Source organism: Anser brachyrhynchus (assembly GCF_964034855.1).
Source record: "Anser brachyrhynchus genome assembly, chromosome: 27".
Taxonomy (NCBI): domain Eukaryota; kingdom Metazoa; phylum Chordata; class Aves; order Anseriformes; family Anatidae; genus Anser; species Anser brachyrhynchus.
The window spans coordinates 4,922,378-4,935,447 of record NC_137720.1 but is presented as its reverse complement, the minus strand read 5'-3'; the positions used below and the strand labels follow the sequence as shown (position 1 = coordinate 4,935,447).

The following is a 13,070-nucleotide window of genomic DNA, read 5'->3' as shown; positions in this document are numbered from 1 at the left end:
AAAAGAACAAAACCAAACCCTGTGTATTATTTTGCTCTGATTCCAACAAAAAAAAAAATTTAAAAATGAGAACACGAAGCCCCAACCCTCATGTAACAAAAGGCTGGGTGGCCATGGGGAACAGGTTGCTGGCAGGACTGCAGACGCACTCGGGAGTCTCCTCTGCTTTAAGGCTGGAGGGGAGGCGATGGCTGAAGGCAGAGAGGAAAGCAAGCCACGTAACGGCGGCAACCGCCAGCGTGCCTTTGGCACCCAATTGTCAAGGTGGGTCTTTAGGAGGACACCTTTATAGTACCGAGGTGTGTCTTATTTTTCAGGGTGGATCTCTAGCCAGAAGAGCATCGAGGAGTGTTTGGAGCAAGCCCGGCCCCGCACGGGGCAGCCTCTGCCCGTGGGCGATGCGCAGCCCGGAGAGGCTCCGGTTATTTCCCTGTAACGGTGCCGGCTCCGCATCTAGCGGGACGCCGCTTTCTGGGCGGCTACAAGGCAAACCGTAGCCTTCAGATCCTCTGCACGGCTTGCTCTTCTGGTTGAGGAGAAAACAATTTAAAAAGGCAAAGCTTCTTTCCACGGGTGGGATCCGCCTTGTGCCAGCAGCAGGCACCCTGAGCACCCCCTGCATCCCCTGGGCAACCCCCTCCTGAAAGTTTTTCTTGTCCCCGGGGTCACGATGCCATGATCCCGATGGGTTTTCTCAGCCGTGGTTCTCCAGGGAGGCTTCCCCACGCCGTGCTGCATGGCCGGGCAGAGGAGGAGCGGGCTCAGTGGAGGCAGCCCCGAGGCTGGCGCCGGGGAGGTCGGAGCGAGGCCGGGCAGCGGTGGAGCCCAGCGCTAGTGGCCTCCCTCCTCCGGCAGCTGGGAAGCGTACAGAGCTAGAGTGTGATGGAGGAACTGGTACTGCTCGCTCGTCTGGATCATCCCGCCCCTGCAAGGGAAGGGCAGGAGCCGCTGACATCGCCAAAGCTCTCGGCACACGGACATTCCTGCGTCACCCACCCTGCCCGGGTGCACCCGAAACAGCCCCGGAGCTCCCCAAAGGGTGCCTGGGCTCAGCAGCATTGCTGGGCTGTTCAAAATGCAGATCAGCAGCGGTTTGGGTGGTAATCCTACCAATGCTTCTCTCAAATCAGCGCGGTTCTGAGTTCAGTGGCTGGGCTGGAAGGAGCGCGCCAGCTGCCAGGTTTGGGGCCGCTCTCCCTCGTGTCCTCAGGTCCCCAGAGCTACCGTAACCCTGACAGCACAACCAGCCCATGGGCACTCTTTGCTGCTGCCACATCTCCATCTTTCAGAAATCCAGTTTCCGTCAAAATTCATCCTCCACACCTTTTTGCTTTGCCCGTCCCCGCGCTCCCCCCTATCCCTCCTCCCAGGCTCGGCCCCCAGCAGCACCCCGCGAGGGGCAGCCTGCCCCGAGCACCGACCTGTCAATGCGGAGGTGGCACACGATGCCCAGGATGTCCACCTCTCCTGTGTCCTTCAGCTGCTGGCACCCGATCCTGGTGGCGATGAAGCAGCCCGTCCGGCCGATGCCTGCGCTGCAGGACGGACACGGCTGTGCTGAGCACCCACAGCACTGCTCTGTCCAAGCTGGATGCAATCCCTGAGTGGTGTGCTGCCCTGATTTATTCCTAGAGGGATTTGGGGTCCCAGTCCCAGCTTTCTTAGCCAGGTACCACCAGATTCAGGCTGGCACCATTGCAAGGGGGTCTCGTCGTGGTGGCCAGCCCAGCCAAGCCCTCTTTGGGAGCCCAAAACCAGCCTGTGCCTCTGTCCCTGCATGGTGCAGGGACTGTGGAAAACTCTCAGAGGCCACCTCCTCCAGGGAGGCTGCCACGGGTCTGGTAGATGGATCCTGGTCCTGCAGAGCTCCCCGGCTCCCTGCTCTGTGTCCACAGAACTGGAAACAAACCAGGTTTTTTTACTGGGTGCTGTGCACCGTGCCAGTGCTGCTATCCCAAAGCCAGGGCAGGAGTTAGTCTGAACGCATCTGCTCAGGGAACGCCAGGGATTTCTGCACCCCAGCGGGACCAGCTCATGGGTGAGGGTGACCCCAAGGCAGGGGACACGTGGGGGCGAGGGGGACGAGCTACCTGCAGTGCACAACGATGGGCCCCGGGCTGGCCGCAGCCTGCAGCGTCTCCTCCACCTTGGACACCAAGTGCAGCAGGGGCTTGGCTGACTCGGGCGTCTGCTGGTCCGGCCAGGAAGGGAAGAGGATGTGTTTGACCTGGCGGCGTTCACCTTGCAGCTTTTCCAGCACAGAAGGAAGAGAAATAAGGATGTGGGAGCACAGACTCACCGTGCGGGGCCAGAGGGAGGTGCGGAGCTGTGCTCAAGCAGGGCTGGGCAGCCTGTGCCCACCTCACCTGCTCTCCTCACCTCTCCTCCTGAGCCTCTGGGAGCGACCCTGGGGCCAGGGACACTTTTGGGTGTGCAAGTGCCCCGTTGGGACGAGAGCCAGCCCCAGGACCTCTCCTCCATCCCCAGATGTGGCACGACCCCGGCAGGGAGCAGCAGCAGCACGTCCCCGTGCCGTCCCCACAACCCCCCTGAATCCAGCCCAGGGTGACCACGGAGCACCGACGGGCCTTAAGGCACGGTGCAAAGAGCGACGGGGTGATAGAGAAGCTAGAGAGCCTGGGGGTGTGGGGACATTGCCAGGGTCCCCCACCGGCCCCCAGGACAGTGCTCGGACTCACCTGGATGGAGAGGTCCCGGACCAGGTACTCCACGCACTCGCTCACCCCCTGCACGCGGATGGTGAAGGGGCCGTAGGTGCCTTCCTTCTCAGGCCAGTAGTGGACGCATTTCTGCAGGGATACGGCAGGGTTTGGGGCTGCAGAGGTGCTCGGGGCCCCCACTGGGTATCTAAGCTGCCCTTTGCTCAGTGCTTTTGGGAAGGGGCATCACCTGGGGAGGTGTGGGGGTGCAGGAAAGGTGGAGGTGGACTAATAGGACAGATCCCTCTCCCCCTGCTCCCTTCCTTGTGCCATTCCCTATGGCTTTCAGACCCTGGGCCTGCATGGCAATCCCCATCCACACACGTCCTGCCACCATAAAGGATGCTGCGTCGGTTGGGAAAGAGCCAGGGAGTTTCCCCATGCCAGAGCCAGCAATCCCAGCCCAGGCACAGTGCCACCACCACGCAGGGCACGGCGCTGCTGGCTCCCATCCCCACCTGGATCCACAGCTGGGAGCTCCCAGGGGTTGCCCTAATTCTCTTCATACTATCATCCAGCTGGTGAAGTGTGCTCAGAGAAAGAGAGGCCACCAGAGGGGGAGAGGTGTTGCTGCATGGGGCCAAGGTTGCACCCCAGGGAATCTCCTCCTCCAAGGAGGTAGCCTCTGGGAGCAAAGCAGGGAATCAAGTGGGTGCTCAGAGCCTCCTTTGGCCTCCCACCGCCCTGTGGCTGTTGTTATTCCCCCACCCCACCCCTTGCCCCAGGCCCGGGCGCTGTGCCGAGGCCAGGGGAGGGACGGCGGTACCTCTTTGCGCTCCTCCAGCTTGGTTATCATGACGATGAGGGGCGCTTCCTCCTGCCACACCATCTCCCAGAAGTCGGTCACGGTGTTCGGCATGGGCCCCTGGGTGGCAATGTACTCCCGGGGGCGCCCCGCGTAGCCCTGCCAAGCACAGGGGCTGTCAGGGATGGGGGGCCCTGGGGTGCGAGGGGGTCTGTGTCCCGACCCTGCCAGTGGTGCTGGAATTCCTCTACAGGCGAGAGGCTGAGCTACGCTGGCTATTTCCTCCTAAACCTGCCCTTAAATCCTTTCATGGACCTGACCAGGAGCTACTGGGCATCCTCTCCATCCTCCAAGCCCGGCAGCAAGCCACGTGCACCCACTCTCCTTCCAAGCATCCCCCGGTTTTGGGGTGACAGCACCCAGTGTGACGGATGCTTGGCGAAACAGAGCTCGGCTTTTTGCCAAGGGGAAAGCAGGAGGCATCAAACCCCGCTCCAAAAAGGGCCTGGGGTGCTCCCAGCTGGGCCCCACCAGCGCTGCCTCCCCCCAAGGCTCTGGGGGGCACCTCGAGGGGAGGCTGGCAAAGGCTCCTGCCCTGCCCCTGCTCCAGGCACCCCCTGCCTGCACGGCTGCTTCCCAGCAGTGTAAAATATCCAAAGAAAATAGAAAAGCTTGGAGGTGTTTTGAGTCCTGGAGGCAGTCCAGGTCCACTGTGTGCCCCCAAACCACCTCCCAGCAGGTCTGCCGGTCCTGCCAGAGGGCACTTCGGTGGGCTGCCTTCCTGAGTCCTGCCTTCCCGTGCTGTTCTCATCACCCACACACCCTCCTCTGCCTCCCAGCACCCCGGCAGGTCACAGGGAGAAGGATGCTGACGTGAGAACTGCTCAGAAGGAAGCCGAGGAGCCAGGCAAAGCCGGCACCTGCCCGACATGAGCCAGTTTTGGGGTGAGGTACGGTCCTGCACAACACGAGGCTGCAGCCGGGAGGGGGCTGTTTGCAGGGGAAGATGCTGGAAGGGTCGAGAACGAGGTGCTGGGAAGGTCGCACCCTGGTCCCCAGCTGCAGGGTGCTGTGCGACAGGCGGTGACCCAGGACACCACCAGCCCCTCTCCGGCCAGGCCGGGCACTCACCGTGATGTAGTTGGCATTTATGTAGCTGTCTTCCTCCTGGTTCCCTGCCCTCCTGAGGCACACCCGGCTCTCGGGATCTGGAAGACAAGGCAGGAATTCCCCCGGGGACTGTGAGCTCCCTCTCACTGACACCACCTCCAATAACGTCCTCAGTCCTTACACCCCCAGCGACATGCCCTTGGGATGTGTAAGGCCCCACAGCATCAGGGAGCATCCCAGGCTGGGCTGTCTTGTGCTGCACACCCCAAGGCGTCCCCACAAACCACCCCCAGCACGGCATGGACCCCTGCAGCACAGCCGAGGTGGGAACAAGCACGGCAGGGCCACCGGGGCCACCCGGGAGCACAGCCGCGCGTCCCCCTGCTCAGGGCACCTGGGCGGACGTGGGACAAAGGGGAGCACGTACTGGGGAGGATGGTTTTGTATCTGTCCTTGGAGGCATGTCCAGGGATCTCCAGCTCCTCCGGACTGACGAAGTTGGGTGGGATTTTCTGCAGGGGGAGGAGAACAGTTTTGAGGAAAAGCCTCCCGATGCTGCTTGCGTCCCCTCGGCGTGGCGGGGCTGGCCCCACAGGCAATGGGACGCTGCCTCAGGACCTGTCGGCATCCCCAGAGACCCCAGCTGCTGGGATGAGCCCCGTCCTCACCCCGGCTGTGGTGGGACACCTTACAGACAGCCCCAGGCTGTGAGAAGAGCTTGGCACTGTGTTCCCCCCGCAACCCTGTCCTCCCACATCCCCTGCCCCTGGTGCCGCCGGGCTCAGAGCCTTCATCTCCCATGGGAAAGCTCCCAAAACCCACCAGCCCCCCACCGCGAGCATCCCCGTGCGAGGAGGGCGAGGGGCCGGGGGCATCTCACCGAAAACTCCTCCTGGAGCTGGGCCAGGCTCTGGGCGCGCTGCTGCAGCTCCTCCTTGCTCAGCACGCGGCTGGACGTCCGCAGGAACTGCAGCGTGATGTCCCGCGGCGTGCAGACGGGCTGGATGGGCTCCACGCTGCCCAGCGAGCTCATGTCCAGCATCAGCGACACGTTGGAGCCCCTCCTGCGAGGCAAAGGGTCCCCGGCTGACCCCCCTGTGGCACAGGCAATGGGGCCGGGCAGGGGCAGGGGGTTTTGGGGAGCCCACGATGGGCAGTGCGGGGTTTGGGCTGCGAGCATCATCCTGCCCGGCCGTGCTCACCTCTCCTGGAGCCGCACGTGCTTCTTAGCGGACGGGCTGGGCTTCTCCGTCCTCTCCATGTCCCCCCTGGCTGCCCGCAGGGTCAGGCTGCCCTTATGAACTCCGGAGCACACCAAGCAGGTCTGTACCATGCTGCGGCAGCCACGGAGCCCTCGACCTGAAGCGCGGCGGGTGGCAGCGGGCGGCCCTCAGCTCCCGAGGGATCAAGGAGCCATCAGAGGAGAAGCGGCTGGAAAACACAAGGCGGGTGAGAGAGGTGCCGTGAGGCTGCCAAACCCCTTGGTGGGGTGTCCAGAATGGGGCTGTGCCGGAGCAAGGGATGGGGTTTGGGTGCTCAGCTGCCCCGGCACCGTGGGCCCCGCTGCCAGCACCCGTGGGGCCCGGTGGGTGGCACGGGGACAGCTCCTGGCACGGTCACTGCAGGCTTCGCAGCGCCCGCTGATGAGCCAGGGCACGGCATAAGCTGACGTCTGCTTGCACCAAGAGGAGGACGCCCACGCTCTGTGCTGCGCAACATGGGCTGGTTTTGGGGGAGCCCAGACCGCCCTCCACATCCCCGGGGAGCTCGCACCTCCCCAGCACGCCTGCTTCGCCCTGGGGACACAGCAAGGAGGCGGGAGAGCTGGGGCCGGTGGGTGAGATGAGGAGGGCTGGGGGCTCATGGGCTGCCCTCGGGGGGTAGAAGCCCCCAGGGGATGTCGGGCAGCAGAAGGCGTCGCGAGGATGCTCAGAGACACAGGGTGCAGGGCCAGGCTCCCTGAGCAGCCTCACTGCTCTGGCGAGGAAGGGAATGGCCCCGGGACGGCCTCCTCCATCCCGCAGGGCTCAGCAGCTGTCAAGAGGAAACTGTTTTATCCGGGTGGTTGAGCAAGAGGCTTTGGGGTGGCCCAGCTGGAGGAGGCTGCCAGGGCTCCACCAGCACCAGCCCCTGGCAGGGAGATTCGGGCGATGTTGGGTCACGGCCGGGCAGCAGCGGGCAGAGGTCCTCCTGCCGTCCCCGGCTTCCCCCGCGAGGGGAGATGGCCCCAACGGGACAGGGGTTGCTGCAGGGTCAGAGCAGTGGGCACAGAGCGGGGTCCCAGATACCCCAGCAGCTCACGGGGGTCCCTGCGGAGAGCCAGACCCTGTGGACCCCTGCGGATGTACAAAGACAGGGAGGACCCCAGCACGGCCACGGCCGCGAGTTTTGGGAACATGGCCGGGGCAGGAGCTATTCCCTGTGACTCCTCTCTGCCCAGCAGTGTTTCTGGCCTGGAGGGATGAGCGTTCACATGGTGGCAGTGCCACCACCGCCACATGCACCGTCCCCGTGCCCCATGCTGCGGGGGTGCAGGAGCTCCCCGGGAACCGAGGCACCACCGGCTGATCCCAGCGGATCCTGCACCTGCCCCCAGTGCCACGGGCACCCCTCCAAGCCGGGAGCAGCAGGCTGCGACCCCAACACCGCCCCTTGCACGCCAGCCACGAAACACCTGGGAGATGCCCCAGCAAGCCCCTGGCACGCAGCAGGACCCTGGGAAGAGCCTCAGCTCCCGGCACCTGCACGGAGAGCATCCCCACCTCCCCGCCGACATCCCAACCCTGCCCCGGGCACCTGCACTGCCTGCGGGCGAGCACATGCCCAGGGCACGGAGTCACCAGGGCCTGGAGCTGCCCGTGGGGAGTCCCCTCTCCGAAGGGTGCCACGGGACCATCGCCACTGCGCCCGCGGGCTGGGGGCTGCCTACCTGCTGCCCCGAGGCATGGGCTCCGTCCGGGCCGGCACAGGGCCGCGGGCGCCGCGCGTGTCGGTCTAACACCAGGGTTTGAAAGTGTTCAGGAAGCTGCTTATCAAAGGAGCTGCTGCCTCTGCCGCTTCCTCTCCCTCCTTCTCCCCCACCCTGCCTGCCGCCCACACACATACCGGCCACATCGCCGCAGCTCGGCTCCGCCGGGCTGCCTGCAGCCCCAGCCCCGCTCCCCGCCGGCAAACCCCCGTCGCGTGCCCGTGGACGCAGCCTCGCCTCCCCCCAAATCCTGGGGTGCACCCAGGGGTGTCTCCGCCAGGGCCCGTGGGGCACGCGGTGCCCTCTGCGCCCGGCCACAGCCTGGGCCGGCTGTGGGGACACGGAGAGACGGGTGGGAGCCTGGCCATGGGGATGGGGATGCTGGCAGAGGGTCGAGCGTGGCTTCACGTGGCATTTTGGCACTGCCACGTGCCACCCCGTGGGGACCGAGGATGGGTCCCCCACCCGTGCCACACTGCCTGCATCCCCTCACCCGGTGCCGTTCCCAGCCAGGGCGCACCATCTCGCACCCGCCGTGCCCAGCCATGGGTGACGTGGCCAGGATCCACCTGGCGGTGCCACCCGCAGCCCCTCTGCAGCTGGGACCACCCCAGCGGGGCAGGGAACGGGGCAGGCAGGTCCCCGGAGGGTCGGGCTCAGGTAGGACAGGTCTGCCTGCCCTTGGGCCGCTGCACATCCTTCCTGCGATGCCCTCAGGAGCTCGCTGCCTCCTGCCGCAGCCCTGCCACTCTTCCTGTTTGTCGTGGCCCAGGCTGTGCGCACAGACGCCGCTCGGCCCGTTTCCTTCCTCTTCTGCCCCCACCCCGCTGCAGCGGCCCCGCTGCTCCCCACCGGCAGCGCAGGGCGCAGTGGCCCAAATGCCTTCGCTGCTTGCCAGCCCTGTGGGCTCTTTTGAGATGCCGGGGGCCACCTCGAGCCCAGCTGACGGCCGTGACCCGGGTGTGTGGTGCTGGAGAGGTGCCTCTGTGTGTGCCGGTGTGTTCTGAGGAGCACAAAGGGGTGTGAAATACATCGCCTTCGCTGAGGGTGGAGTGGACCATGGGCGATTCCAGCTCTCACTGGAGCTGGGAGATCGGAGAGCCCAAGCTCCACAGCTGCCTCCTGGGCACGGCCAGCAGCACAGCCTGCCCTGCAGACAAGGCCAGCAGTGTCTGTGTCTCGTGAGCAGGTCCCAGGAGCCCAGCAGGCTTGGGCTGGACTCTGGGTCAGGCCCGAGGACAGACTGAGGAATTGCTCCCTGCCCCGTGTGGGATGCAGGAACTTGGCTGGAGGGGTTCAGAGACAGTAATGGGGACTGGTGATGGGGGCCAGTGTTGAGGACCGGTGATGGAGGCACAGACCCAAAGGGTCCGGGGCGTTACCGCATCACCCACTGCTCTGGCCCAACACCAACACTCAGGCATGGGATCCCGGGTGTTCCCTGTCTGTGGACACCCGTGCCAATGCATTCGGGTCATGATCTAGGGGTTAGGGAATGGAGAGGTCTGTGGCAGAGCCTCAGAGGCCCTCCAAGGGGCTGTATGGCAGTGGTTTTATTTTCAGCATGCCCAGCAGGAAATGGGAGATCTACAGAGCTGGTGCTTCGGGAAGGGACGCCTGGATTTATTCCTGAGTGGCACTTGCTGATTTCACTTGCATTTTCAAACTCCACTTGCACGGGGTCATTTTGCACCCCGAGCATCCTCTGGCCCCATCCTCATACACCGTAAAAAGAGCAGCTCCTAGCTTTGGACTGGGGGTCATCCTCCCCCAAAGAGCCCAGCCAGTCCTCGCTCCCCTTTCTGCCCTCCAGACCCCAGCACAAACCTTTCCCAGCCACCCCACCCTGACCCGCACACCCCAGCACCTCTCCTCCCACTCCCCAAGCAGCAGTGTGACCCCCACAGCCAGCTGAGCAGGCACAGCACCAGCACCAAAATGCAGCTGGTGCCCCGCAGCCGTACCCCCCCAGCGCTGCCCTACCGCACCGGGGGCTTGTCCTGCAGGGACTCCGTCATCTTCGGGTCCAGGGCCCAGGCAGGGCTGGTCCTGCTCCTGCTGACGCTGCTGGGAGCTCAGGATGTCCTGCAGGGCTTTGGAAATTTGCCCACCTCCTTCGCTGCCTAAACACAGCTCACGGGCTTGAAGGTGAAGCGGCCGCCTGGGAGCAGACTCCGTTAGCAGTGGCCGATCAGCTCCCGGCAGGGGCGAGGAGAAGGGCTGTGCCATCAGCCCGAGCATCCCGCAGAGCCAGCACGGGAGCTGCAAACAGCCCGCTCGGAGCCCAGCATCAGGGGGCTCAGCATCACGTACCCACTGCTCCGGGGCCAGCCAGCACCCGGCAGCCGACTGAAGCACCTCTGCAGCTCGCTCTTCCTGGAGGAAAAAAAAAAAAAAAACAAAACCTCCCTCTGCTCCAGCTCCCTCTGCGTGAGCGCATTCCCAAGGACAGCCCCGGGCACCCAGCACCGCGGCGTGCAAACCTCTCGCTGCTGGTGGGGCTGGGGGACATGGAGCTGCCCCAAACCCTGCCCGGGACCCTCGGCATCCCCCCGCCAGGGAGCTGCTCCCGGGGACGGAGGGCTGGAGGCACGGATGCACGACCTTGCTCTGCTGCCAGCCGGTGCAGAGTTTGCTCCTGCCGCTGCCCGGCTCCTGCTGGAAGCACTTCGTCAGTCGCTGCTCAGTTTTTTCAAGGCATCTGCTGCCGAACTTGCCAGCCCCTGCCTGCTGCGTCTCCTCAAGGAGAAGGAAGAGGATGGTTTATCACCTGGATTTATTGCCTAGCCGGGTTTTTTCTTTGAATGACTGCTGAGCAGAGCCACTTTCTGTTTGCGGAGTTAGCTGCTGTCCTACATCTGCTGTGAACGAGCTGAGCTTGGCTCCAGCTTTGCATGCAGGCAGAGGCAAAGCAGGCGGACCACGAGCCCCAGCAGACCCAGAGCCGGTGCCACGGGGGGGCTGCGTGGGCACAGGAGCAGCCCCCAGGAAAGTGTCCTCCTGGTGTGAAGGTGCTTTACAGCAGCGTGCTTTATTCCCCTCCCCAAGCTCTCACCATTGCCTCCCAGTGCTTTTGGAGAGGCGGCCCAGCCCCTTCCCGTGCCTCAGTTTCCCCCAGGGAGCGAGCTGCCTGCCCCTCACAGGAGGCTTGGCCCGGAGGCAACCAGCAGCAGCTTGCCCGAGGCCACGATGCCCACGATGTCTTCTGGGGAGGCTCTAGCCCACAGCAACAGCCTGCAAAACACCGCGAGGCATGTGGGAAGGAAGAAAACTCCCAAAACAAGAAAAAAAACAACCCGCGACTCTCCATCCCCAGAGCACGTGGGACAAAGCGGTGCCCCTTGAAGGAAGGCACAGAGCAATCTAAAATTCCTGCAGTGCTCAGATCCGGGCACCTGCGCCCCTCGGGGACCTTGGCACGAGCCCGGCCGGGGGCTGCTCCCCACGCTGCCTCCTCCTGCCCCGGGCTGTGGGTTTCTGCTGCTGGGGGGGGGCACGGAGCGTGGTGACCTCTCGCCGGGTGCAGGGGCCGTTATCAATAACAGGAAACGAACTTGTCAGGAGGGGCAGGAGGGAGAGAGAGACCCAGAAAGAAAGGAAGCGGTTAGAAAGCAGTCACTTCCATTTTTTGCTGCGAGACGGCCCGCGCCCACGCGCCGCTGGGCTCGGGGGGGGCAGAGCCGGCTTTCCACGGCTTTATCTGGCCTGGGATCGGCAGCGAGCTCTTCACAAAGAGCTCACAGATCCTCTCCCAGCCTGTGATAACAGCTAGAGAGGAGAGAGTAAACCAGGGGTGGTTAAAAATATCCTCCTGGCAGCCAACGTGCGGAGCAGAAATCGGTGCAGCGAGTCAAGCAGAGGCTGCCTTTGTCGCGTTGTCCTGGCCGTGAGCTGGGCTTGTCCCAAAGGCCGGTGCCGTGGGGTGAGGCTGACCCAAGAGCAGGGATCCTCCAGCTCCCAGCTGCTCCTGCTGGGCAGGAGGCACCTCTCCTCCACGCAGATGCTTGCACAGCTCGCCCCAGTGGCCTCTTCCTCTTTTCTTGGTCGAACCTTAAAGCCAGGGTTTGTTGGATTTTTTTAATTGAGGCTGTGTTTTCCACATCTTTCCGTGCTGTTTTCTTGTTCTCTTTTAGGGTGTGGGGAGGTCAGCACTGGTGAGGCTGCACCTGGGGTGCTGGGTCCAGCTCTGGGCTCCCCAGTACAGCAGAGACATGGGCACAGGAGAGAGCCCACTGAAAGGCCGCGAAGGTGCTGGAGGAGCATCTTTGCTTGGATAAAAGACTCAGAGAGCTGGGGCTGCTCAGCCTGGAGGGGAGGAGGCTCAGGGGCAGCTCCCCAAGACCTGCACGTTCCTGCAGGGAGGGGACGAGGGGACGGAGCCAGGCTCTTGTCAGCGGTGCCCAGGGCCAGGCCCAGAGGCGCTGGGCACAACCTGGAGCCCAGGAGGCTCCCCTCCTTGTCCCAAATCCCATTGAGACACTCCCGTCTTGTAGGGCACATCCTACAGGCAGGACCTGCATCCAGACAGCCAGGACCAAGCGAGCTAAACGAGCACATGCAAACAAAACCAACCCCCTGAATTCCAGTCCTCGATCCCGCGCTTTGGCGCTGGGGTGCCAGCACCCGAGCCGGGCTGGTGGTGCCCTGAAACACATCGATCTGCTCCCAGATGAGGTCCCCGAGTCCCTGCAGGAGCCGAGCCCCGCGCTGGCAGCGGTGGATGCGCTCTCCCAGCTCGCCGAGGGTGTGCTGGTGCAGGCAGAGGGCAGCAATGCAGAGAAGGCACCGACCGCGGAGCACAGCTCCTCCGGCAGGGCCACGCACGCGTGCCGCTACGTGGGCCTGCCTGCTCCCCAAAGCTGCTCCGTGTGCTGTTTTCTGGCCTCAGGACGTGAGGGTGCCCTGCAGGCACCCCCCCAGTCCCCTCGGACTCGCTGCACCCACGCAGCCGCGGGAGCACCCGGCGCACGGCTGGCGGTGTCGGGGGTTCCTCCCTGCTCGCTGAGGCTGGAAGCCACAAATGCTTGGATCTGGAGGAAAAACAGAAAAAAAAAAACACAAGCTTTTTAGGTTCTTTTCTTATGCTGTCAGGGCCAAGGTGGGTCCCCAGCTGCAGGAGGCACGGCACGGGCCGGTGGCAGAGGATGGAGCCGCGGGGATTTCAGCCCTGGAGGAGAAATCAAGGCAGCTGCTGGTGGCACGAGAGCCCCTGGGGCAGCCCAGGCATTTTGCCCCTGAAAGCTTTTTGCCTTGATGGTACTGGATGAGCTGCAGCAGCAGAGCAGACCCGCAGGGACCCGCAGGGACCCGCATCCCGCCGTGCTGCCTGGGTCCGGACCCACGGGTGCTCGTGGGAGCCCTGCGGACAAATCCGGGGCAGAAAAATGCAGCAATGTCTGCATGTTTCTCCATTCCAGCAACGGCCTTGTTTATGTTTCCTTCGGGGTCAGGGATGGCGGAGCGTGCACAGGCCAGAGGAGGTCCAGATGTCTCCTGTCTCCCACGAGGAGCCGGGGCTGCTCTGAGC

The 13,070-nt window shown here is 64.0% G+C and overlaps 1 protein-coding gene across 4 annotated transcripts; it reads right to left on the bottom strand.

Annotated features, from left to right (window-relative positions):
• On the bottom strand, positions 1-11,629 carry PTPN7 (protein tyrosine phosphatase non-receptor type 7). 4 transcript variants are annotated; one of them, XM_080569113.1, is made up of 11 exons: positions 9,857-11,629; positions 9,532-9,704; positions 5,778-6,006; positions 5,456-5,639; positions 5,003-5,087; positions 4,597-4,673; positions 3,487-3,624; positions 2,700-2,810; positions 2,091-2,248; positions 1,422-1,535; positions 1-925 (listed from the first exon to the last, which is right to left on the bottom strand). In XM_080569113.1, exons 3-11 carry the CDS (start codon positions 5,906-5,908, stop codon positions 832-834), a joined length of 1,092 nt encoding a protein of 363 aa, XP_080425239.1. In that variant the 5' UTR covers positions 5,909-6,006; positions 9,532-9,704; positions 9,857-11,629; the 3' UTR covers positions 1-831. The 4 variants fall into 4 exon arrangements, with proteins under 4 accessions (XP_080425239.1, XP_080425238.1, XP_080425240.1 ...); XM_080569112.1 differs by having other exon boundaries at positions 9,527-11,629; XM_080569114.1 differs by lacking the exons at positions 9,532-9,704; positions 9,857-11,629 and adding an exon at positions 7,681-9,430.
• Positions 11,630-13,070: the final 1,441 nt, after the last annotated feature.